This window comes from Phascolarctos cinereus, unplaced genomic scaffold (assembly GCF_003287225.1).
Source record: "Phascolarctos cinereus isolate Bilbo 61053 unplaced genomic scaffold, phaCin_HiC Scaffold_3;HRSCAF=262, whole genome shotgun sequence".
Taxonomy (NCBI): Eukaryota; Metazoa; Chordata; class Mammalia; order Diprotodontia; family Phascolarctidae; genus Phascolarctos; species Phascolarctos cinereus.
In genome coordinates, this window is record NW_027555736.1 from 119,071,016 (window position 1) to 119,098,771 (window position 27,756).

The following is a 27,756-nucleotide window of genomic DNA, read 5'->3' on the forward strand; positions in this document are numbered from 1 at the left end:
TTTTCAGTCCTTGTTGTGTATAAGGCGCTGTCTGACTATTCTGGGCATTTTCTTCAAGCCAGGCCTAAAAATGCAGAATGCTTGGCACACTGTCTCAGAGAGCTTCAAAGGGGAAATTATATAGCTCTGGCACAGGGGTGTTAACAGGTCCTGCCTCCTTTTGTCTCTCTATTAAGGAGAGCTGGGGACAAAAACTTGTGGAATATTGGGGCTGAAGGATAATTGTAAGGGATTATATCTAACCACTGAGGCATTTGAAAGATTTGACAGATAGCTTTTTTTTTTTAATACAAATCTCATATTGAGGGAACACCATTCCATATTACAACTGGAGAAATTGAGGCATAGGGAGCCGTGATTTCAACCCAATACACATACTGCCCCAGGTGTGTAGTTGAAAAACATTGTTTATGCTCTGGCTTCCTAAAGTAGGGCTCTAGGTGATTAGGTTACAATACTGTCTTAAAAGGGCAACTAAGTGGCACAGTGGATACAGCGATGGGTCTGGAGTCATGAAGATTCATCTTGAGTTCAAATCTGGCCTCAGACACTTAATAGCTGTGTGACCATAGGCAGGTCACTTAACCCTGTTTGACTCAGTTTCCTTATTGGTAAAGTGAGCTGGAGAAGGAGATGGCAAATCACTCTAGTATCTGCCAAGAAAACCCCAAACAGGGTCACAAAGAGACACAACTGAACAACAACAACAACACTGTCCTAGAAACTCAACACAGGATCAGAGGATCAAAGATTTAGGGATGGAATTAAACAACGAATGAATAAGCATTTATCAAGTGCTTACTATGGCACTTTGCTAAACCCTGGAGGTACAAAGAAAGGCAAAAAACAGACCTTGCCCTCAAGGAGCATATATTCCAATGGGGGAGACAACGTTCAAAAAACTATGTACGTACAAGATGGATAGATACAGTGCCAACGGGAAGTGAGGCCAGTTAATCCAACCCACTCATTTTACTCAGATTTGGAAAGGATATGAGACTCTTCTAATGTAATACAGGTAGTTAAAATGGCAAAAGTAGGATCAAAACTAAGAGATATAGGGGAGTCTAGTCTAAGAAGGAGTCAGAACAATGAGATCATTGGGTAGGGGCCTAGAGTTAAGAAGACCTGAGTTCAAATCCAATCACAGACACTCTCTATATGATCCTGGTAAAGCCACTTAACCTGTTTGCCTTAGTTTTCTCAACTGTGAAATGGGGATGATAACAGTATTCATCTCTCAGGGTTGTTGTGAGGATCACGTTAGATAATATTTGTAATGTGCTTAGCACAGTGCCTGGAACATAGTAGGTACTATATAAATGTTTATTCCCTTCCTTTTCCTTTGGGTCTGGACCCAGCTCTGTCAAATATTAGCAGTGGAACTTTGAGCATAACCCTCTTAACCACTTTGGTAAGATACATTAATGGGCGCTATTAGGTAGCAAAGTGGAGATAGAACGCTAAACTTGGAATCAGGAAGACTCATCTTCATGAGTTCAAATCCAGCCCCAGATACTTCCCAGCTGTGTGACTCAGGGCAAGTTACCCATAATCCTATTTATCTCAGTTTCCTCATTCCAAATGAGCAGGAGAAGGAAATGGCAAACCACTTCAGTATCTCTGCCAAGAAAACCACTGAAGAAAACCATGTCATGAAGAGTGGGACGTGACTGAACAACAACAGGAAACATTAATACCACCACCACACAACAACAGGATACACTAATATCTCTTCCCTCCTCCACATCACACCCTCCTAACAGGAATGTAGTGAAGATAAATGAGATAATCTAAGGGAAGGGCAGTGACTATCTCGGCAGAGAAGTGGCATTTATTCAAGGCTGGTTTATCAGCAGAGCCTCAAATAGATAATAAGGGACTTCAGCTTGATCCTAGCCTAGCCTCTGCTAAATCCCTCCTCCTTCTCCCTCCCTCACGGTCCTGGGATTTCCACTTGATGCATAGCCAATTGATACTGTGGAAGAGATAACCAGATTATCATGGCACTAGAATAATTTATTCCATATGGTGACCTAATTTAGGAAGTTGTGAGTTCTTAATATCCTAATGAAGGGGAGTTGCCTTCACCCAAAAAGTCCAATATAGGAGTCCTAAGAAGTTAGCCAAGACTCAAAAGGATCTATGGTCTCATGGATTTGCAGGTTCCCTCCTACCACGCAAATCACAACCCATCCATAGGAGCCTTAAGAGATCAGGGCTGAGAAACTGGTTTTGGTTAGAAGATAGTAAACAGTTTAAAATGCAGATTTTAAAGAAAGCTTCGATTACTGGGTGTCTCACCAAGTGTTTCTTTTAATTAATTAACAGCTCAGTGGAAATAGTGGGAGTCAGGGGACCCAGTTTAACTGTTGCTAGTAAACTGTCAAAAGCATCATTTAGGGTTCCTAAAACTTGGTTTCCTTATTTGTGAAATGAGGGGATTGGATGGGTTCAGATGATTTCTAAATTTACTTCTAGATCTCACATCCCACGATTTAGTTATTGTTACCCTCCTCCTACCCAATCCTAACCAATGCCTGCTCATATTAGATGTGAGAAAAAGGATTAGCGATGAGGCACTTTAAGATCCCCAGACGCTTTGAAATGAGGCAACCCAAAGAATTCAAAATTGAGGGGATGCCCATCAAATGGGAAATGGCTGAACAAGTATGATGGTAATGCAATAATATTGCACTATAAGAAATGACGAGCAAGATGATTTCAGAAAAATCTGGAAAGACTTACATGATGAGTCAATGCAGAGTGAAGTGAGCAGAACCAGGAGAGCATTGTACACAGTAACAGCAATATTGTTCTATGATCAACTGTGAATGGCTTACCTGTTTTCAGCAATACAGTGAACCAAGACAATTCCAAAGGACCATGACGAAAAATGCTCTCTCCCTGGAGAAAAAGAACTGATGGAGTCTGCATGCAGATTGAAGCCTGCTGTTTGCACTTTCTTTCTTTCTTTTTTTATCTGTGTTTTCTTTTACAACATGACTAATATGTAAATATGTTTTGCATGATTACACATGTATATCTATATCAAATTGTTCACAGTCTGGGGGTGGGGAAGATGAAAAAGGGAGAGAAAATTTGCAACTCAAATTTTTTTTAAATGAACATTAAAAATTGTTTTTATATATAATTGGGAAAATAATAAAATATTATTCAATTTTTTTAATTTAAAAAAGAAATGAGGCCACCCTCTTATTTTCACTGTTCTCTGAGGGGTGGGATGGATAGAGAATCTGAAAGGGGAATATAATCTTAATGAGAGGAAAAGGGAGGAGCCTTGTCAATAACTAGCTATATAAACTTCGTACAAATCACTTCATCTTTCTGGGCCTCAGTATCCTATAAAATAGGATAGGATAGACACTAGATTTGTCATTTAATTGATGTAGGGAACTCTCAGATGTTGAAACCCCTCTACCAATTCAGTCAGCACTTTCTGTAATTTATACTGAGTTTCCCTGGTTTCTTTTGAGCCTCAGCTAAAGTCCTACCTTCTGCAAGAAGTCTTTCCATTTCTTCTTAATCTTAGTGCCTTCCCTCTGAGAGTACCCCAATTTATCCAATATGTCTCGTTTGTACGTAGTTGTTTGTATGTGGTTTCCCCCATTAGATTGAAAACTCCCCAACACATGGCTCAGTGTCTTATACAGAGCAAGTGTTTAATAAATACTAGTTGACTGACTGGAGAATTTCTGGGAGACTCCCCAGTCCTTCCTAGTTCTGTGGTCAGCTTGCTATTTATTCACCATGTCATTTTACTTCAGATGATTCTGAAGTAAAGGTTCCTTTTTTCCCTCCAACTCTACAATTCTACAGTACTGTTGTACAATCTTTTGCTGAGATTGTATCTCCTGGGCCCATCACCTCTCTTCTCCTAATGCCCTTTTCTCCAGGCCTCTACTGACTATGGAAATGCTGCCCTGCCTAGACTTGAACTTGACCTTCAATTTGGACAGGGACCCATCTATCTTTCAAGAACACAAAATTTGCTAGTTTTTCTTAAATAATTATCTTCCTGATATCTTCCCATGGGGACTCTGAGGCACAAGGACCTGACCCAGAGAGTCCATGATCCAGTGATAACCAGTGTCATCCATGAGACTTTTGCTTTTGCTGTAGAGGACACTAAGTTTAGGAGCCTTTGAATAATCGAGGATCATTTACTCAGTATTCCATTGAGACCACTTGGCTGAGATGAGAAGCTGTTTCCTTCCCCTGGGGCCTCTGGCTCCACTAGGGAAGTCTCCAACCCCAATTACTGGATTAAGCCTTAGTTAGTTGGTTGGTGTTTATGCAGCACCTTCTATTAGCACTCCTGTGTTGGGGAGGGGAGAAGGAGGAGGGAAGTAAGGAATTAAATTGGGAGGAAGGTGAAATAAATGAATGATTACCAAGTGAGGAGATGGAACTCATCAGGTCCCAGGAGTCCTGACACCCAGTCTTTCATGGAGGAACAGCTCAGGGCTGAAGCCTAGGCTGGGATGGGGGAGGAAGAGGGAGAGGTCCTAGGCCCCTAAAGCCAGTGACCTCTGACTGTGAGTTTGTGAACTCTCACCTTTACCGTTGGTGAGTCCTGCTGGAGTTCCCGATTCCCAGCCTTACACTTCAGCAACAGCAGCAGCAACCCCACCGACGGGAGCGTGGAGGGAGCAGCTCTGGGCACTTGTCAAAACATCAGCAGCCTGGAGAAGGCGTGAAGTCCTCACCCCCAGCAGGAGGGGCAGCCTCTCTCTCTGGGTCCGGAGAACTCATTAACTCCAGCAGCTCCCGAATGAACTCACCAGCAAGGGCTTGCAGATAACGACACTTCAAAGGTGAGGGGAACCAATGCAATGGAATGGAGAAGTGGAAACTGAAGGAAAGCTGGAAGTGATGATACAGGACAGAAATCCTTAACTGGAGTAGTGGTCTGTCCATAGCTGGGCCAATATTCCTGAGTTCTCCTCCTCCTGGCATCTAGCCTCTACCCCAGGATCCACCCTTCAAATTCTCTGGGAGATTTCTTCCACATTCAAATTTCCATCCCTTAGCCTCTCTCTAAGGCTGGTGGAATTTTTATATGACTTAAGTCGATTATAGATAACTCAATAAAACATTGAACATGGTTGGGGAGATCTGGCCCAAGACCCACTAAATTTAAAGTCTTGGCCCTTAAGTATAGATCTGATCTTGAAATCATTGTTCACCTCCTTAATTTTCCAGGACCTGGCAGGCCTGGAAATAGGGACAATTAAGGCTAAATTTTACTTGGTAAAGGGAGCAAGTTTGGGTAAAAGATTGTATTAGGCATGAATAATCAATCTACTCAATAGGATTAATAAATTGTTTGGTGAGGCTAGTCATTCATACATTCATACATAGCATTTATTAAGCCCCTACCATGAGCAATCAATCAGTATTTATGTGTAAGGTGTAGCTCCAACACTGGGGGAAATAAGAATCTTATACTCTAGAAGAGGGTCATAACATTACTTTAACTTTCTTTTTTGGGTCTGCCCCATGATTTCATGAAGGATGAGGGCTCCTGGTGGGGAAACCCTTTCTGTCCATGAAATCAGGGACTTGTATAGAGCTCCTAATCTTAGAAAATTGTCTGGGGGGCACTGAGAGGTGAAATAACCCATGGTCATACAGCCAGTACATTTCAGAGGCAGAAACTGAACCCAGCTCTTTCTTATTACGTTGAAATTTCTAAGGCCTGTCCAACCTCTATCCACTATACCACATTGCTTCTCTATTCTGTTCCAATACAAATACAGTATCATAGAGGCAAAAGAAAAGTAAAAGTAAAAAGTCATCATGAGCTCAGAATAGCAGAAGATTACTACCAGTTACTATCTTGTGGTGATGGTGGGGGTAGGGTAGGGGTGGGAGATAAGAGGATTTGAGTTGGGCCTGTATGATGGGAATAATTTCAAGAGGTGGCAGGAAACAGGGTGAGGAGAAAGGGAATTCTAGACATAGAGAATGCCTTGAGAAAAAGAAGAGATACAAGGAAGCAGACATTTCACGTCTGCTTACCCTCCCCCCACATACATACCTCAGAATTAGGGTTAGGGTTAGTTCCCCCTGAAAAACACACACACATACCACTCCCAAATTTGTCAGTGGATGCAATATGAATTCCTCCTACCTACCTTTCCAGATTTATTTCATATTATTCCCTTTCACACATTGTAGATTCCTACCGAAGTGGGAATAACTTGCTGTTATTCAAATTCAGTATTCCATCCAGTGCCCCAAGCATTCACACAGGATATGCCTCATGTCTCAGCTGCACTGACTCCTTCCCTCCTCATTTCCACCTCTTAGAAACCTTTAGTTTCCTTCTAGGCCATTTCAAGAGCCACCCCTATAGGAAGCCTTTTTCTGGTCCTCTAGTTAGGTGCACTCTCCTCCTTACATTATTTCTGTATAAATGTTGTAACCCTCTCATCCCTGCACTGTAGAATATAAAGCCCTCTCATGGGATTTTGTCTTTGTATCTCCAATACCTAACAAAGCAGTAGACAACTAATAAATGTTTGTGGAATGAAGAAATGGAACCTCTGGAACCTCAAGGAAGTGGCCTAGATTGGCTAGAGCATAGAGAGTATAGAGGGAACTGTAGGAGATAGGGAGAAAGTGAGGTTGGACCCATATGGTGAAGGAAGGGCCATGATGCTAGGGTTCAGCTTGCTGTACTTTATCCAGTAGGGGGTGAAGGACCACATGTGAGAAATTATAACATAGCCTGATCCCTAAGAAGTCAAATACCTGAAGTTATGTTGAAAAGGACCCATCACCACGTATGTTTCAGGCTTTCCTCTCATGGTCATGCGGTCATGTGGGGAGGACCAGCTCGATTACTTCAGTAGGGAACCTGACTAATTGCAATAGATTTGGTCTGGGGCTGCCTTTGATCAAGCAGGGGGAATTTTTTAAATGGTTGTCCCTTTGGTCTCATTGACTTTAAATTGACCTTTGGGCTCTTTCCATGGAAGCTAAAAATTGGAAACTAAGGGAGTGCCATCCTTTTGGGGAATAGATGTGAAGGTACTATAATTTTATTGTGCCATAGGAAATAATGAAATGGATGGTTTCAGAGGAAACTGGAAAGCTCTCTGTGAACTGATAGCAGAGTGAAAGGTTCAGAACTAGGAGAACAATGATAACATTCATAGAGAAAAACAACTTTGAAAGCCTTTAGAACTCAGATCAGCACAATGATAAATCATCAAAAGAAGGAAGATGAAACATGACACTCATCTGGCAGAGGGGTGAAGAACTTAAAATGTGTAAAGAGATGTGCATTTTTAGACACAGCTAATGTGGGAATTTGTTTTGCAGGACTTGTTTATCAAAGGTTTTGTTTTTCAGGTTTGTATTTTTTATTTGCTCAGTGGGGAGTGGGGCAGTAGGAGGGACAGATTAATTTTTAAAAGCTTGCTAATTGAAACAAACAAACAACAAACAGGCTTCAGTATGACTGGAGGAGATGCCCAGGAGAGGAGGTTGAAAGCTTCACTTTGAGTGGGAGAAAAATCCAAAAGGCCACAGAGGTCCTTAGAGATGTTCTGGAAACCTCAAATCTTAACCTCAGAGTGCTGGCAAGTGCCCCCCAAGAAAAAAACATTTAAATCAGGCAGGAGGAGCAAGTGTGGCATCATTCTCAGAACTTTTCTAGAAATCTATCTATTGGTCCTAATGCCTCCTTGTGCTAGAGGCCCCGATCAACTCACTTCTAAGGACTCCCACCCATAGTTCCCTTAAAAGAACCTTTCAATAATGACATTTGGCTGATTTTGGATTAATGAAGACCTGGGTTCAAGTGTCGTCTGACGTATACCAGTGGTATCAACGTGGGCAAATAACTAAACCTTTTAGTGGCCTAGGTAATTTTCTAAATTAGAGAGAGTTGCCAGCTGCCATTGGTAGAGGAACACTCCATATCTTAGACTAGGGCACTACAATGCAATGTATTGTTTTTTGTTGTTCAGTCATTTCAGTTGTGTCAGGCTCTTTGTGACCCCATTTGGGGTTTTCTTGGCAAAGATACTGGAGAGGTTTACTATTTCCTTCTCCAGCTCATTTGACAGATGAGAAAACTGAGGCCGTTATACTTTCTTATTAATGGATGAATGGCAACTTGGAAAGTCTTTAGTGCCTCAAGGCTCTGTTTGTCCTAGGGTTGCCTTTGCTTAAGGAAGGGAAATTTTAAAAATAGTTGTACGTCATACCTATTGGTGGATTCCATTCCCCCTTGGTCCCCAAAGCCTCATCCCCATATGGAAGAAATCCTGTTTAGTATAGTCTTTCATGAGTTCTTTAAGCTCCCCTCCTTGCTGACCACTTCCATCTGCCCTTCTACCCTTTCTGTGAATTTTCCATTCTTGAAAAATTATTCTCATCAATATTATTTGACCCTATGAATTACAGTATAAACTTTTGCACATTCAGATTTAGAGAAAAGGAGGTACCAAATGCTTACCTTTCACGTCCCCTTACACCTGAGAAATATCTTTGGTCTTTTCAATGTCATCACCACTTCCAATTCAGTATCTTGGAATAGCCATTCCTTTACTTCTGCCTAGTTATATCACTGATTTAACTTCAGCTTTCGCAAACAAATGTCTCTAACTAAAACTCAAATTGGCCTCAGCTTGATCTAAAAGGCCAAAGACATTGAACTCTGTTCCAGGAGATCTTTTCAGCAAGTAGTTTTCTCAGTTAAGATCTAGCAGTGACCTTTAACATAGTTTGAGGCAGACAGAGAATCAGGGTGATGTTTCTGGAAACAAAGACGGTATGGATGATCATATAGCTTTCTGTGAGCTATCCCTAGCAACAGAATGGCTCTAAATGAATGGATGTCCCATCATCTCTCCTCCAACCAACCCTTCAGAGAAGAGTTTGTACTTTTTGAAAAGTAACTGGTGGGGGTGAGGGGCTGTCTGTGATTGGTGTGTGTGGGGGAAGTAGAGTTACTTTGTGGGTGTCTGAGGGGAGACAAGGACTACCAAAAAATGGAAGAATCTCAGAATTCCAGAGTAGGAAGGTACCTCACAAACTATCTAGTCAAACTTGACTAAGAATCTCTACAAAATCACCAAGTCGTCATTTAGCCATTTCAGAAAGACCTTCTATGATGTGGAACCCCCTACCTCCCAAAGCAGCTCCCCTCCCCTTTTGGCCAACTATATTTGTTGGGAAATTTTTCTTTATACCCTTCAAAGCCAAATCTGCCTCTCTGTAACTTCTACTCATTGCTCCTAGTTACTCCCTCTTGGGTCAAATATAACAAGTCTAATTCTTGCACAAATCAACTCTTGAATTACTTGGACAGTTATCATGTTTGCCCTAAGTCTAGTCTTCTCTAGGCTAAGCATTTGTAGTTCCTTCAACCAATTCTCCTATTACATGGACTTAACGCTTATTATTATACCAGTTGCATTTCTTTGAACATAAGCCCTTTCCAGCTTATCAACAGCCATCTTAGAATGTGGTGCCCAGAGTTAAACACGATAATCCAGATGTGGTCTGAACGGGGCAGAGGACAGGTGAACTAATAACAGTAATAACATCTAAGAGCTTTAAGATTGAAAAGCACTTTCTTTATCTGTAATATCTCATTTGATCCTCACAATTACTTTGTAAGACAGATGCTCCTTACTGCTCCTTAACAGATTCTATGCCCTTCTTAATTCAAGCTCAGTCGGCATTAGATTTTTTTAGCCTCCATTTCAAACCACTACTGATAATGAGCTTTCATTCCATTAAAATCTCTTGATCTTTTCTTTACAGAAAGGAATTGTTTCTAGCCATATTTTCCCTGACTTGCCTTTGGAAAGTTGATTTTCTGAACCCAAGAACAAGAATTCCCATGTTTACTAAATTTCATCTGATTAGATTCCAACTCACTGTTAATATTTTAAGACCTTTTTTGAATGCCACCTTTCTCATTCAACATGTTCATTATTCCTCCCAGCTTTGAGTTATCTGCAAATCTGATAAGAATGCCATAATAATTATAAGTGATATTTATATGGTGCTTTAAACTCTGCAGAATGCTTTATCTAGATTATCTCATTTGAGCCTTACATATTATCCCCAATTTACAGATGAGGAAAAAGGCTAAGAGATTCAATGGTTTAACTAGTAAGTATTAGAAGAGGAAGTTGAACCAAAGGTTCTAAATCCATGTCAAGGGTTATTTACACTGCACCACACCATCTATGTCTTCATCCATGTCATTGATAAAAACAGTAAATATACAGAGCCAAGAATGCATTCCCAAAGACATTTCTCTAGAGACCTTTATCCAAACTGGCATTAATGAAGGATGGAAAGGAAACGGAGATGAGAGAAGCACTAAAAGGTGTAAAAGTTGGAGTTGAGAGGGAAAAGGAGGAGTTTGCTTTCAAACAATTAATCAACAAGCATTTATTAAGGACCTATGATGTTCTAGGCACCTTGTGAGGAGCTGGGTTGTGAAACAGTGCCTGTCCCCAAGAACTTACAATCTAATGAGAGGAGACAACATATAGATACACAATAGATACAAGGTAAGTTTGAGGAGAAGGCATTGGTGCGTGGGTAGAATCACAAAAGGCTTCATACAGAGGGGGATGGATCCTGACCTGAGCTAGAGATTGTAGTCCGTGGTGGTCAGGAGGGGAGTGTATTCCAGGCATGGAGAAGGGAAAGTGTCATATTTGAGAAGCAGGGAAAAGTACAGTTTGATTAGACTGTCGTGTGTTTGAAACAAATAATGTGTAATCAGGTAGGCTGAGCCAGAATGTGAAAGGCTTTGTAAACAGAGGAGTTTATATAACCTGCATCAGACTGCTTGCTGTTTTGGGGAGGAAGGAGGGAAGGGAGGAAGAAAAATTTGGAACTCAAAACCTTATAAAAATGAATGTTGAAAACTGAAAAAAAAAACAACAACAGAAAAAACAGAGGGGTTTATATTTGATTCTGGAAGCAATATGGAGCTATGATAGCTTGTCAAGTGATCGTTTCTAACCCTAATTCTGACCTGTGCTTTCAGAAAATCACTTTAAGAACTGGGGGATACAAACAGATTTTTTTTAAAAATGAAAAATGACCTATTTGGTAGCAAAGAGTTGGAAATTAGGGGGATGCTAATCAATTAGGCTGAACAAGTTGTGGTATATAATCATAATGGAACATTATTGTGCCGTAAGAAATGATGAGTTGGATGGTTTCAGAAAACTCTGGAAAGACTTACATGAACTGATGCAAAGTGAAGTGAGCAGGACCAGGAGAGCACTGTATATAGTAACAGCAATATTGTTCTATGATCAACTGTGAATGACTTACCTGTTTTCAGCAATACAGTGAACCAAGACAATTCCAAAGGACCATGATGAAAAATGCTCTCTCCCTGGAGAAAAAGAACTGATGGAGTCTGCACGCAGATTGAAGCCTACTTCTTTTCATTTTAACCACATATTGGATACAATTGTGCTGGGCTAGCAAAAAAGTAAATAAGACATGGTTCTAACCCTCATGGAGTTTATAATCTCATTTGAAATATTAAACACGTGTTTTCTTTTACAAGCTAGCATGTCAATATATTTTGCTTGATTACACATGTATAACCTATATAAAATTGTTTACTGTCTCTGAGAGGGGACATGGAAGAGAATTTAGACCTCAAAACTTTAAAAAATATTAAAACTGTTTTACATGTAATTGGGAAAAATAAGAAAATATTAAAATGGGGAGATAGTTCAGAAGTGGGGAGAGATTTGAGGAGAATGCTGGGGAATAGACCATAAGGTAATCACTGCTCTACTCTTCTAATCCCAGGCTCTTCCATCCTACAGGCTGGCCCATACAGGAATAGTTTTCCAGCTCAGGGAGACCAGCAGAGCAGACCAGAATGACCTCCATTCCCAACCCAAGCTGAGGCATGGAGGAGGATTACAATTTAAACTCATTACTATATAATTACTTAGCTAACTAATTTTTCCCAACTGCATTCTAAGGAAACCAAATCTAACTTCTCTGTGATTCCTTTCAGCTCTAAATCTATAGCTCTATGATCAATTGAAAGGAAATGAACATTTATTAAGTGACTACTATATTCCAGTCATGATACTTTTACAAATATTTGATCATTTGATTCTCACAACAACCCTGGGAGAGGTCAAGGAGAAAATATTACAGGCTGCCAGAAGGAAACAATTCAAGTGCTGTGGAAACACAATCAGGATAACACAAGATTTAGCAGCTTCTACATTAAAGGACCTCAGGGCATGGAACATAATATTCCGAGGGCAAAGGAGATAGGATTACAACCAAGAATCACCTACCCAGCAAAACTGAGTATAATCCTTCAGGGGAAAAAATAGTCATTCAGTGAAATAGAGGACTTTCAAGCATTCCTGATGAAAAGGCCAGAGCTAAACAGAAAATTTGACTTTCAAATACAGGACTCCAGTGGAACACGAAGAGGTAAACAGGAAAGAGAAATCATAAGAGACTTATTAAGATTGAACTGTTTACATTTTCTGCATGGAAAGATGATATCTGTAACTTATGAGAACTTTGTCAGTATTAGGGTAGTTGAAGGAAAAAAATTATATGTATGTATATATAGATAGAGAGATAGAGGACACAGGGTGAGTTGAAGATTAAGGGGTCATATCTGGAGAATAAAATTAAGGGATGAGAGAGGATGATACTCGGAGAAGAAAGGGAGAGGTAGAATGGGGTAAATTATCTCACAAAAAAAAACAGGAAAGAAAAGGCTATTGCAGTGGAGGGGAAATGGGGGAAGGTGAGAGGGAATGAGGGAATCTTATTCTCATAGGATTTGGCTTAAGGAGAGAATAACATACACATTCAATTGGGTATGGAAATCTGTCTTACCCTACAGGAAAATAGGGGGAAAAGGGGACAAGAGAGCAGGGGGATGATAGAGAGGAGGGCAGATTGGGAAAGAGGGTAATCAGAAGCAAATACTTCTGAGGAGGGACAGGGTCAAAAGAAAGAATGGAATAAATGGGAGGGCAGGATAGGATTAAGGGAAATAGAGTTAGTTTTTCACAACATGTCTACTATGGAAGTGTTTTGCATAACTGCACATGTACAACCTATATTGAGTTGCTTGCCTTCTCAATGAGGGTGGGTGGGGAGGGAGGAAGGGAGAAAATTTGGAACTCAAAGTTTTAAAAACACATGTTTTAAAAAAAATATTTTCACGTGCAACTGGGAAATAAGAAATACAGGAAATGGGGTACAGAAGTCTATCCTGCCCTACAGGAAAATAGAAGGGGAAGGGGATAAGAGAAGGGAGGGGGGAGAGATAGAAGAGAAGGCAGACCAGGGGAAGGGGTATTCAGAATGCATGCCATCTTGGGGTGGGGGGAGGGGTGAGCAATTTGGAACTCAAAAACTTGTGGAAGTGAATGTTGAAAACCAAAAATAAATAAATTTAGATTTTAAAAAATTAAAAAAAAATAATCATAAGGAAGAATTAGAACAAAAGGGAAAAACTGTAAGAAAGAAAAAACAAAAAAAAAGTGAAAATAGTATGCTTTGATCTGCATTCAGACTCCACGGTTCTTTCTCTGGATGTGGTTAGTATTTTCCATAATGAGTTTTTCTGGAATTGTCTTAGATCATTGTATTGCTGAGAAGAGCTAGGTTAGGATTCAAACATAACCATAAATGAGCTAAGTGAACTAGGATAAGTCACAACCTCCTTGAGCTTCCATTTCCTCCTCTGTAAAATGAGGTACCATCAGCTCTAACAACCCTGTGAATCAGTGAGAAAAGAAAAGGAGTTTATTACATTTTCTTTGATAAAGTAGAGCTATTAGCAGTATTTCCTGGTCTTATTATGTTGCATATGATCAATATAGCTCTGTGTGTGTGTGTGTGTGTGTGTGTGTGTGTGTGTATTTTGGTTTTGGATGCAATAAGGGTTAAGTGACTTACGCAGGGTCACACAGTTAGTAAGTATCTGAGGCCACAATATAGCTTTAATGGTAAAGAAAAATAGTACAAAAAGATGATGACTGAGAATAGTTTAGAAACTTAACGATTTAAAAAGATTGCCATTTATGCTATAATTGCATTACATTCATAAATTGAGAAATTACTGAAGAGGCATTGTGTAAAGGGGAAAGAACAACAGAAATGATACAGTATAGGAATTTCTAAGTTCCCCTTATTTAACATATTTTGTAACAATTATACATACTTGGTGAAGTGAGTGTTGTTAACTGATTTACTTCTAAAAGAGATTTGGTTCATAATAGTGTGTTTGGAACTATGTATTTTATTAAACTGCTTTAGAAAAAAAAAACCCAACCCTGGGAGGTAGGTGTTATTATTATTCCCATTTTACAGATGGGGAAACTGATAAAGGTTAAGTGACTTGCCCAGGGTCACACAGCTACATCATAGGATTTATGTTCATTATAAATCATGTTTAAGATAATACAATCACAGACTTAAGGCTGGAAGGGAATTAGCCATCAGCATCTCACCATTCCTTTAAACATAACTACCCTTCAGTATCCTGACCTCCTGGGCAAGGCCAAGGGGCCCTACTTACCGATGAGGAAGCTCAGGCCCAGTGAGGTAGGACAACTTGCCCAGGGTTGCACAGGTAAATTAGTAGCAGAGACTGAATCTGAAGCAAGGTCCCTTCCACCATCCTAGGCTGCCTCCCAGGGTCCTCAAAAGCCAGAATAACTCAGACATGCATATACACAGGTCATCCCTAGAGTTCTCAAAAGCCAACTGTATTCATTCCTTTTAGACTCTTACCAGCCCAATGGAGATGTGGAAATGCTTCCACTGAGCCCAGCCTAGCGGCTCGGGAAGGTGCTCCTCTTCCGCTCCCTCCTCTCCTCCCTTCCCCCTTTCTCCCACCTACACCCTGAGCTTGGGTCGCTCAGTCCTAGCCGTCCGCGGTCCTGGCAGATCCGGTGGAAATAAGCGGGACAGGCGCCAGCCCCCTCCCCCAGCCTCTTTCCTGCGGCCTTTACACCTGCGTCCCGAGCTCTGGGCTCACCCCCTGTGCCAGGTCCCCCAGCGCCACTCCTCACTGCTGGGAACCCCCTGTTGCCCCCATGCCCTGTACACATACTCAAGCAGCATGGGTTAGGGGCTAGCGTAGGGGGACCGCGGGCTGGTGGCCGAGGAGAGGTGGTCTCGCTCCGGCCCGCAGATGGTCATCCAGGCGCGCCCCACGCTGACCAACTCGGGTAAAATTCGACACCCCAGGTTCAAAGGGCTAGTCCCTCAGGCCCCTGCCCTGCTTGGCTTTGATGTGCTGATGGGGCCTGGAAGGTGCTATTTCACACCTCCAGGCTCCGGATAAAGCGGGCTGCTAGCCCCACTGGCTCCTCAGACGCCCCTGGTCTCCGCCATGGCCCACTCGCCGGCTTCGCTCCTCAGCTCTGACTCCTGGCTCCTTCCGCAAGGCTGGGGTTGGGGGGCTGCGCCCCAGCTGCAGCCGCCGCCGTCGGAAGGAGACTGCAACTGCTCTCCAACCTCCTCCTCGGACTCCTGGGGCCTCTCTCCCCCGGGACCCCAAGCTCGCTTCTCCGGCCACACTCCCAAGGCGCCCAGCGCCAGGACAGGGCCTGGGCGGCGAGCTGGCAGGGGCCGCCTCGGCAGCGGGCAGCGGCAGAGCGCCAGCGAGCGGGAGAAGTTGCGGATGCGCAACCTGTCCCGGGCACTTCATGACCTGCGGCGCTACCTGCCACCGTCCGTGGCCCCCGCTGGGCAGAGCCTGACCAAGATTGAGACCCTTCGCCTGGCTATTCGCTACATTGGCCACCTGTCGGCCCTGCTGGGACTCAGCGAAGAGAGTCTGAGGCACCGGAGGAGCGAGCCTGCACCCCGCGGCCTCCCGCTCTGCCCCAATGGACTGGGCTGCTGTTCCGAATGGACCCATGACCTCAGCCCGGCCTCCTCGGTCCCTGAGGCCCGTTCTCCCCAGCTTCCCGACGGGTGGGAGTCCCCATCTTCCTGCTCGGCGGTCCCACCCCAGCTCGAGAGATGTGGGGAGCAGATGCTTGATACTGATACTTTGCTCCTAGAAGAGCAGGTGGCAAATCTGGACTCGTCCTCGGTGCGTATCTCTTTCCCGCCTTTTCCCCACTTCCCGGGTCTTTGGTCACTTCCAGCTAGTCGTCTTCCCCTCCCCTCCCCTCCCACAGCAGATATGGCTTGTGCTAGTCATTCGCTTCGAAGTTCCTCTGCTGACTCCCACAGTCCTGTCTGCGGGCCGAGGACCAGTCTGGCTCCGGTGGCGGACCACTTAACTAGTCCAGAATGGAAACTGAGCTAGGGGTAGGGACCAGCCTGGGGGAGGGGAAGAGAGGACAGGCTAGGGTTGCTATTCTGTGTCAGACCTTGGCCAGGGTGTAAAATTCAGGATTTCTTGAATCCTCTCTTTTTCATTTGAATAAAGTCTAGCCTCGTTCATCTTATCCCAGCCGGTCTCCCCTAACCCCGAAGTGTGTGTACTTCGACTTCACCAAAAGTGGACTGCAAGAAAGGGAGGAGGGAAAGGGGGAAAGGAAACAGAAAAAAAAGGATTCAGTGGTCAGAGGTTTCCTCAGTGTGGTGTCCCTTTAGTGGTGTTTTTCTACCACCCAAGGACTCCCTGACTATATTCCCATCTCCTGCACCCTCCTGCAGAGGGAGGCGCCGGTGACCCTGGGGAGGTGGCGCCCGAGGGTACTAAATTTCTGACCAAGATGCCCCCACCTCCTGTCCCCTACAGATCTTCCCCGGAGACATGTTATCCTTGCTGGAGACCTGGGTGCCTCTCCTACCACAGGAGTGACCAGGATCTCGAAAGACCAAAGCTCGAGTGTGAAGTTCAGTCCCACAGATGACGACGCTCAGCCCTTCACTGCCTTCTACAGCCGGACAGAAGCCGTTGACCCACCTCCCCCAGCCCAAGTCAACATTCTTCAGAGATCCAGAACCGAGGAGCTGGACTTTAGAGAATTGAGATCAAGGCTGGGGATGGAGCAGGAAGGCCGGAGCAAGATCCTGGTTAAAGACTCTAGGCTGCCTTTAATTTGAGCAGAGCTCACTTACATCTGGGTTTCAGTAAGCTGCTAAGGACTTTGGCTCCAGTCTTCCAACCACTGGGAAGCTAGGTGCTACTGTCCAGGTATGATCTTGAAACATCGCCTGGGAAAAAGATTATGGGCATTTCCCTAGGAGAAGGGGTTGGGAACTGGAGGGATTAACTCCCTTAAGGGATGGAGAAGGAAGGATGGAGGAGATATGTCCTCTGTATTTATTTATTTGTAAATAATAAATCAACTGCTTTTGAATGTTGTAAATGGAAAATTCCTTCTGCCTCAGGTAAAGGCATAAATTCCTTTTTTTTAAATTTTATTAATTTATTTTGATTTATCAACAATCACTTCCATATGCTTTTGAGTTGAAAATTTTTCTCCCCCTTCCTCCCCCCCACCCTCCCCAAGACAGCGCACAATCTGATGCAGGCTTTACATTTACATACCCATTAAACATTTTCACATTAGTGAAGTTGTAAGTAAAAATTAAAACCAATAGGAGGAACTATCAGAGAGATGAAACAAAACTCAACAGAAGGTAAAAATAAGTGATAGCAATTCAACTCCCATAGTTCTTTCTCTGGATGTGGACAGCATTTTCCATCCCAAGGCCTCTGGAGATGTCTTAGATCCTGGTAATGCTAAGAAGGGTACAATTTAACAATCTTAGTCACTGCATAACATGGCTGTTATTGTGTACAAAGTCCTCTTGGTTCTGCTCACTTCACTCAGCTTCAGACCATATAAGTCTTTCCAGGTTTTTCTGAAGTCAGCTAAAGGCATAAATTCTTTAAGGTCCTTTTTGCAGTCTTTCTGAGTGTTCTGCTGTGTGTGTGGGGACAACAATGACCTCTCTTTCCTAAGAGCTTTTCCTCTTTTGCACCCCCATAACAGAGAGGGAGAATATTTGTAGGGGTGTTACCCTCTCCAATCATCTACCATTCGTGGTCAAAGTTTAAAGGGCAGTTCTCAGCCTGGCCAATTGAAGGGGCTTTGCACAAAGAGCAGGGGATTCAATTCAATTAAGAAAAGTCAATAGTCCCTACCCTCCAGGAGTTCACATACTACCGAATGTAATAATTTCATTTAATATATACAGTATTTCATTTAATATTCTATTTCATCTTAATTAAAAAAATATATGTACCTTTCTACACACTAAGAACTTCTCTCCATCACACTGGGATATATGATCATTAAATGTTTGTTGTTTGAATGAATAAACGAATACCTTAATTAGAGAACAATGTGCATCTGAAGAAAACCAAAAGGACTTGTCAGAAAATGGGTATCAGAAATGCTTCCTTCCACAGAACCAACCTAAGGGCTTTGAAGCAGATAGGGGGAAGTCCTGGGCTTGGTATCCATGGAATGCTCCAGCACTTAATTTGAGCTTATAGGGGGAGGGGATGTGTAGCATCAGCAGGTCAGTGATGCTCTTGGTCCAGCATATAGGGTAGGAATGGGATTCTTAGAACAGCTCCCTGAGGAAGCTCATAGTACAGTGGTTAGAGTACTGGGCCTGCAGTCAGGAAATGCTGGAGTTCAAATATAGCCTCAGACACTTACTAGCTGAACGATCCCTAAGCAAGTCACTTAACCTCTGTTTGCCTCAGCTTCCTCAATTGTAAAATGGGATAATAATAGCACTTATCTCACAGCATTGCTGTGAGGATCATATGAGATAATATTTGTAAAAAAAAAAAAGGAATAGTATAGTGATTAGCACATAGTAGGCATTATATAAATCCTCATTCGCTTTCTGCCCTTACTGAGGGCAGGGACAATTTCATTTTTTGTCTTTGTATCACCAGCTCTTGAAGACATTAGAACTTAATGTTTATTGTATCTAGTTGCTGAACAAAGTTTACGAAGGTCAAAGACTCATATATATAAGTCCATAACCCTGAACACTAAGCTGGCACCAAGGACTCAAAGAGATAGGACTGCCATTTCTACACAGATCTGGGTTACTTTCCCAAGATCAAACAACTATTTGAGGACAGCTTAGATCAGCTTTAATATATTGTTCTCTTTATCATCACATTTCTCTTTTTAGTGGCTGCACTAATGCTCTACTCAAGATTAGGGTCCATAGATTCTATATTTCCCGCTCCTACCCCCAGTTAAAATTATTATTCTCTTTCATTGAGTCCCATTCTACCTCCTATTTCCCCTGGCTTTTCCTACTTCTGTTTCTTCTCTATTCCTTCCTTCCTTCCCTCCCTCCTTCCTTCCCTCCTTCCTTCCCTCTTTTCTTCCTTCCTTCTTTCCCTCCTTCCTTCCTTCCTTCCCTCCTTCCTTTCTTCCTTCCCTCCTTTTCTTCCTTCCTTCCTTCCTTCCTTCCTTCCTTTGTTTTGTTGAGGGCATCTTTCTGGTAACTCAGGTTCACAACCTTGGAGTCATCAGTCATAGCCCTCCCACTCTTCCTCCCACACCTCACAGCCAATCAGTCAGTAAGTCTTGTTGATCTACCTCCTCCACATCTCTGGCATCTGTCCCTCTCTCTCCAATCTCACCCTGTTTCATGCCCTTATCATCTCTCTCCTAGATTACTACAGTTGTCTCCTTAGGCCTCTCCCCTCTCCAATCTATTTCTTCACACAGGTGCCAAAATCATATTCTTTAATTACAGGTATCATCATGTTTGTTACTCCCCTTGCTCAAAAAGCTCCAACAACGTCTAGGATCAAATGCAAATTCATCTTTTTCATATTTGAAGACCTTCACAGTCTGGCTCTCCCTTATCTTTCCAGACTTTTTTCATGGTAGCCCCCTCATACACTCAACAATTCAGCCAAATAAGCCTGTCTGCTGTTTGCCATACTTTTCCCATCTCTGTGCCTTTGCACAGTCTGTTGCCCCGTGTTAGGGCCTACTCTTAACTACTCTATGGGCAGTCATCTACTGGCCCATAGGGGCCATCTCCAGTCATCCTGATCTATATCTTGCCACTGGACCCAGATGGCTCTGGAGGAGAAAGTGAGGCTGGTGACCTTGCACAGCTCTTCTTCACTCAAATCAAAGTCAGTTGCAAGTCATGTCATCAACTCTCTGATGTCATGGTCCTCTTCAGGAATGAAGGACAAACACAACAACAACAACAACAACAACAACAACAGGCCCATATCACCGATGCAAGACACTCTAATGTGTAAAGTGCTGAATAAGAAACCTAGAATGAATGTTAACATTCTCACTACACCTATAGCATGTTTTCGAGTTTGGAGACTGGTTCATGAGACTTGAGTTAAATCAGAAATTCAGGCCATCAACATGAAACTTTGGCATCTTCATTCTTCATATGAGCTCATGACCACCTGTGTGGGAGAATTTCTCAGAAGCCTAGCCAAGTCACTAAAGAGCAGACTCCTGTCTCTATGAGAACAAAGTCCAAAATTAACCATGGGTTGATGAGTCATCCTATCTCCCCTTTTCCTTACTTCCCTCCTTTGCCCTTACAATGCTCAAAAATCCCAAAGAAGTGAAATTGGAGGTTAACAGATAACACCTTGCTTCCCTACCAGTCACTGCCTGGAGCCTCCCCAGACCTGAGGAGCATCTCTAAATGCTCGCTAGAGATGGCACTTCTGTATGAAAGGGGAGAACTGGGAAGCCTCATCTAGACTGCAAAAAATGTAGATTTGGAAGACTGAAATACCCATTCTGTCTCCAGATGGCTATAAAAATATACTTCAATAAACTTCATTTGGATATGTAAATCTTGTGGCTGGCTTTTCTCCCTTTTCCCTCCCTAGTGTGGATGCTGATTTAATTAATCAACCAATCCACCAACATACATTTATTAAGTATATATTATGTGCCAGGCACTGTTAGGCACTGGAAATGCAGAGACAAACACTCCCTGCCCTCAAGGGAAGGGGGAGACAATATGTAATAATTAAATGTACTATTATACATACATACATATATATACACGTTTACATACATATATGTGGGGGGGCAGTTAGATGGCAAAATGGATAGAGTACCAGGCTGGGAGACAGGAAGCATCATCTTCCTGATTTCAAATCTGGCCTTAGATACTTACCAGCTCTGTGACCCCAAGTCACTTAACCCTGTTTGCCTCAGTTTCTTCATCTGTCAAAAGATCTGGAGAAGGAAATGGCAAACCACTCCAGTATCTTTGCCAAGAAAACCCCAAATGGGGTCATGAAGAATTGGACATGACTGAAACAAATGACAACAACAAGAAATATATATATATATATATATATATATATATATATATATATATATATATATATATGTGTGTGTGTGTGTGTATATATATACACATATACATATACATACACACACATATGCTATGTAAATCTAGGAAGAGGAGGGAGAGGATAAAAAAGGAGGAGGGGGGGCTAGCAATTAGAAAAAGCTTCCTGTATCAGGTGATGTTTGAACAGTTTTAAAGGAAAAAAGATTCTAAGAGACAGAGGCAAGGTGCAAGTACATTCCAGGAGGGGAGATGGGAGGTGGGCTACTACTGTGTGTGAAAAAGCAGCAAGAAGGCCTGGTAGGATGAACTGTGCAATGCAAGAATGGGAGTAATATATAATAGAGTTGGAAAGTCAAGTCACCAACAAGCATTTTGCAATGCAGAGTCTTTCTAGTAGCCATAAACGCAGGATAGGGGTAAGGAAAGAATTGGCAGTCGGGCCAGGAGCTAAGCCCGCTGAGCGGTGGCTGAGACCTAGGCTGGTTCTGAGCACTCAGTTGGCAACCAGAGTTTAAAAAGCAGAGCCTGAATCAGGTGAAGTTCAGAAATGTCAGTGGCTGGTGAAAAGGTCATTCTAAAAACATACATTCTACGTATGTATCCCCTACTTTCCCGTGCTTATAGTCACAGACAGCTTCTCCCTTAATCCTTTTAAGTGACTTGCCCAGAGTTCACAACTAGTATGTGTTATGGTGTTTTTGTGTCTGAGTTGGATTTGAACTCAGATCCTCCTGCCTCTAGGGCTGGTGCTCTATTCACTTCACCACCTAGCTCCCCTTGACTAGGTATTTTTAATTTGTGTGTGTGTGTGTGTGTGCGTGTGTGTGTGCGTGTGTGTGTGTGTGTGTGTGATGGACAGTCTGGGAGTCTGGGGAAGCCTACCCTGGTGAACCCTTCTCAGAATGAACTTTTTTAAATGCATAAAATAAAATACATAGGATTATGATGGAAACTAATCACTTTAAAATATAGTCATCATAATTTTTCTTGTAAATAGCATTTTATTTTTTCCAATTATGTATAAAGATAGTTTTCAACATTCATTTTTATGAGATTTTTGAGTTCCAAATTTTTCTCCCTCCTTCCCTTCCCTTCCCTTCCCTTCCCCCTCCTCAAGATGGCAAGCAATCTGATGTAGGTTATACATGTGCAATCATGGAAATATATTTCCGCATTAGTCATGTTGTGAAAGAAGAAACAGAACAAAAGGGAAAAGCCACAAAAAACAAACAAAAAAGGGTGAAAATAATATGCTTTGGTCTGCATTTAGACTCCATAGTTCTTTCTCTGGATGTGGATAGCATTTTCTGTCATGAGTCTTTTGGAATTGTCTTGGATCATTGTATTGCTGAGAAGTGCTAAGTCAGTCATAGTTAATCATAGCACAGTGTTGCTGTTACTGTGTATAATGTTCTAGTTCTGCTCACTCCACTCAGCATTAATTCATGTAAGTCTTTCTAGTGTTTTCTGAAATCTGCCAGCTCATCATTTCTGATACCACAATAGTATTCTCTTACATTCATACCCCACAACTGGTTCAGTCATACTTCAACTGACAGACATCCCCTCAATTTCCAATTCTTTGCTACCACAAAAAGAGCTGCTATAAATATTTTTGTACATATAGAGCCTTTTCCCTTTTATATGATCTCTTTGGGATACAGACCTAGTAATAGTATTGCTGGATCAAAGGGCATATACAGTTTGATTGCCCTTTGGCATGGTTCCAAATTGCCCTCCAGAACAGTTGGGTCAGATCACAACTCTGCCAACAATGCATTAGTGTCCCAATTTCCCCACATCTTCTTTAACACTTATCATTTTCTTTTTCTGTCGTATTAGCCAATCTGATAGGTGTGAGGTGGTACCTCAGAATTGTTTTAATTTGCATTTCTCTAATCAATAGTGACTTAGAGCATTTTTTCATATGACTATAGATAGCTTTAATTTCTTCATCTGAAAACTGCCTGTTCATATCTTTTGATCATTTATCAGTTGGGGAAGTCATCATGATATTTTAAAAACATGTTCATAGACCTTAGGTTAAGAACCCTTCATCTAGTCCAACACCCTCAGGTGGAAACCAATAAAGTATAAATATAGATAGATAAAGTAGCAGATAAAGTAGCACAAACAGATAAAGTAGCAGAGTTGAGTTGGAATTTGGATCTTAAAGCAATTCTATTGTAAGCACTTTGATAGCAGGGTTTATGTTATATCTATCTTTGTATCCTTTGCTAGAAAGTGCTTAGTCAATGTTGAATTGAATTAAATCATATCCGCTAGAGCACTTTCTTTACCATTTGACTCGGCACATAAATTATTGTCATGTATTCTTTTTAACTATATCATGTCCATATGTCTTGTCTCTTCGATTAGAACATAAGCTTCTAGAGGGCAGAGACTGTCCTATGCTTCTTCTGTGTCCCCCCAGAGCACCTTTCTAGCATGGTATCTGACATTTAATCAGGGCCAATGGAATTAAGCTGAACTGTTCAACACTAGAACAGAATAATTGATTTGAAGAAAGTGATTTCTGCCTATTATTGAGACACTGGTTCATATTGTAAACCATGAGAGAAGAATAAAAATTACATCAGTAGTACATTCACAATTTCTTGGATTTATAAGGTGCTTTTCTATAAGAAAAGAAGGAAAATTGAAAGAAGACAATCACAGAACTGAATAGAATGTAAGAGATTAACTAGTCTAACCCCTAATATTACAGATGAGGAAAATGAAGCTCAGAGAAGGTAACTGATTTACCTAAAGCCAAACAGTCAGTGGCAGACCCAGGATCAGAACCTAGGTCTCTTGATTCTCAGGCCAGGGCATTACTACTCTTTCCATGGAGCCACACTACTTCCTAAGCAGGGAAAAGACCACTATCTACATACCTTCTCTCAACTAAGAAAATTAGAAGACTGTAACACTTTTCATTTTGGAGCTAAGTCCTATTTCTGGAAAAGCCCCAAACATGAACCTTCTCTATCAACCTTGACAGATATTTTTATCTTACCCTGAGACTTTCCTCCCACCCCCACATACATCTACTTAATCTCCTTACATTGTGGATGGGGAACTTTCAGTCTCAAGGTCACATGTGGCCCTCTAGGTCCTCAAGTTCAGCCCTTTGACTGAATTCAAACTTCACGGAACAAATCCTCTTAATAAAAGGATTTGTTCTGTAAAACTTGGACTCAGTCAAAAGGACACACCCAAGGACCTAGAAGGCCACATGTGGCCTCAAGGCTGCAGATTCCCCACCCCTGCTTAGACCAAAGATGATATTATCTGAATCTGGGTTAATTCCTGGAATGGTCAAATCACAGAATCACAGCTTCTTAAAGTGAGAAGAGACCTCAGAGGTCATCTGGTCCAATCTGGACTTCAATAGAAATCCCCTCTATGACATTCCCCATTCTACTGCTTGACCTCCTTTGTTAGAGAAACACACATTTGAATGACTATATTACAAATTCTTAGGTATATGGATTCGACAGCTTCACTTTGAAAAAGATTTACGTATTTGGTAATTCTTGCTTACGTCCAACCAAAATCTGACTTTTTTTGTAATTTTCACCCATTTTCCCTGGTTTTGGTCTTTTGAGCCAAGCTAAACAAACCTAATCCTTCTTCTATATGACAACCTTCTCTTTGTCAGGCTTTCTTCAGTTGGCCCTTGTATGGATGGCCAAATGTCCCCTCTTCACTCTGATTACCCTCTTCTGTACCTCTTCAGCTGGTTTATATCCTTCCTAAAATGAGCTGCCCAGAACTGGATGCAGTACTCCAGATGTGGTCTGAGCATAGATTCTTAGTAGGAAAGGACTATTACCTCCCTTGTTATGGTTAATCAACCATGGCATTTAAGAGCTATCTTTTTCATAATGCTTCCTTCTTCTTCTTCAAGCCAAGGTTGCTTGGAATCCATTCTGGATGGATAGTCAGGAAGACTTGCCACCACTTGGGGGGGTGCCCTTTTTCCTTTGCCTTCTCTTTACCCACTCCTCTGGCTCTGGACTGTCCACAACCCAGCCTAGCTGCTTGAATGAGAGTAGTCACCAAACCTGTTCCTTACAGTGACATGGAAAACCATCAGGCCTTACCATCTACCCTGCCTCTATACACTTCAGACCTCTGTGACAGTCATCTGAACCACTGAAGTAGTCTAGGGCTCCCTGAGCCCTAACATTCACCCCACCATTGCACTTGTGGGACTTCCTGGCCTTTCCATTCACCCTTCAGCTGAACTTTCTTTGTCTCTTCCATTTAGAACGTAAGTTCCTTTAGAACAGAGACTATGTCACTTTTTCTATTTGTATACTCAGTTCTCAGCATAGTGTAACACATGGTAAATACTTTAATAAGTATTTAAAAAATTTTTTTTCATTCAATAATTCTTATTACTTTTTTTTTTTTTAATATGAGGCAATTGGAGTCAAGTGATGTGCCCAGAGTCACACAGCTAGTGAGTATTACGCTTCTGAGGCTGGATTTGAACTCAGGCCCTCCTGACTCCAGGGCTGGTGCTCTACCCACTGCACCACCTAGCTGCCCCATTACTTGTTACCAAGAAGCCTTGCCAACCCCTTTTAATTCTAGTGCCTTCCCTCTATAAATTTCCTGTTTATCCTGTATATAGCTTGTTTGTATATATTTGTTTGCATATTGGCTCCCTCATTAGATTGTAAGCTCCTTGAGGGCAGGAACTGTCTTTTGTCTCTTTTTGGTGCTTAGCACACATGACAGGTGCTTAATCAATGTTTACTGATTGACGATTAGCTAAGAGTAAATGAAAGAGAGTGGACCTATGATTTCATTAATAAAAAGAACTCCCAGTTGAGTAAATTCTCTCTCCCAATGTAGGTCGGCACCTTCTGTAACTTAAACATTTTAGAAAGTCATCTAGGGGTTTTTGAGTGCTTAAGTGACTTGCCCAGGGTCACACAGCCAGTATGTATCAGTGGTGATACTTGAACTCCAAGGCCAGCTCTTTCTCCACTAATCTACTCAAGTAAGTTGCTACTAACAGATAATGGACCACCAAAAATGGAACGGACAAGGTTGGGTTTATCTGGGTAACCACATCGAGCCCTAATTCCAAACCTAGTTTTCAAGTGATATTGATTGGGCAATGATTCCTAGGTTCTCTGGGTGTAGCCAGTTGGATTCCAGGCATCAAAATAAACCACCTCTGTGGGCTTATTTCTTAAAGTACTTGTCTTTGTTATCCCCACATATTACTATCTATGATCTCACTGAAGTTGTGTAAGGGGGTATAATTTGGGTAATGCATCACCAATGATGACTTTCACACAAGAAGTAGCCAAGATATGGGGCAGCTAGGTAGTGCAGTGGATAGAGCTTCGGCTTTGGAGTCAGGAGAACCTGAGTTCAAATCCAGCCTCAGATGCTTGACATTTACTAGCTGTGTGACCCTGGGCAAGTCACTTAACCCAGAATGCTTCACTAAAAAAAAAAAAAGAGTAGCCAACTTATCATCTAGGCCATGTTTGATCAGAAAAGGAGATAGCCTAGTCATGCAGCAAGAACAAATGATAACAAATAGTCCCAAGGCTTCACTAGTATGCATAAAACGCTACAATCTAGAGGGAGGCCTCTAGCACATTGTACAGCCTTATAGGAGATGGAACTGGAATCTCATATGATGAGAAGGCTTGGATAGGTTGTGATCTGTATCATAGGAATGGAAGTACCCACATCCATAACAAGATCTTGGATGCGTTGACATATGCAGAATATAATGGGGAGGGGGGAGAAGAATTAGGTAAGAAACCAAAGATAAGTATGATAGCCATTATTACTTCGATGCATTAGAGACTTGTAGAATAAAGTGTTCTAAGAGGTTTGAGAAAAAAGGTCGTACTCCCCAGAGGGGCTCAAGGAGGGCTTCATGGAGGAGGAAGTATGTGAGCTGGGGTTTGAAGGATAGGTAGTAATTCAACAGGCTAAGTGGAGAAGGAAGAGAAAATGGATCAAATTCATATTCTTCCAGGTACAATGCTGCAGCAGTAAGCTTGGTGACAGATATTTTGCTATCACAGGAAGGGCCCACAGCCCACTGGGTGTTGCTCTTGGAAATGCAGGGAACCTTCTCAGGGGAGGCCCTTTTCCCCAGAGGATGCAGTGAAGGTGCCCCATGGGGAAGCACATTTGGCCTTCACCACGTTGGGGAAGCCAATTGCAGCACAGTGCTCAAACAGGAAAGGGCTCTAGTCTAGAAAGCAACTAGTTTCAAGAGTTCTCTATACTCAGAAGGCCCTGCTGGAGCCCAGACTTATGGATGGCATCCTCCCACATTTGACAAAAAAAATATGGTATGTAGGACAGCTGTATACAAACAAGGAATGTTTCCTGGGAAGGATGGAGCTCTAGCAGGAAGGGGGCGTGGGAGAAGGCTTACTTCCC

General features: G+C 42.1%; 1 protein-coding gene across 1 annotated transcript; it reads left to right on the top strand.

Annotated features, from left to right (window-relative positions):
• Positions 1–15,061: 15,061 nt before the first annotated feature.
• LOC110192340 (mesoderm posterior protein 1-like) lies at positions 15,062–17,298 on the top strand. Its single transcript, XM_020963450.2, has 2 exons — positions 15,062–16,123; positions 16,781–17,298. Exons 1-2 carry the CDS (start codon positions 15,416–15,418, stop codon positions 16,841–16,843), a joined length of 771 nt encoding a protein of 256 aa, XP_020819109.1. The 5' UTR covers positions 15,062–15,415; the 3' UTR covers positions 16,844–17,298.
• The last annotated feature ends 10,458 nt before the right edge of the window (positions 17,299–27,756 follow it).

Bases quoted from the DNA above. Each gene is read 5' to 3' on its own strand.
- LOC110192340 (XM_020963450.2), top strand. From the start codon at position 15,416: ATGGCCCACTCGCCGGCTTCGCTCCTCAGCTCTGACTCCTGGCTCCTT. The intron at 16,124-16,780 runs GTGCGTATCTCT...TGTCCCCTACAG, and splicing joins CAAATCTGGACTCGTCCTCG to ATCTTCCCCGGAGACATGTT.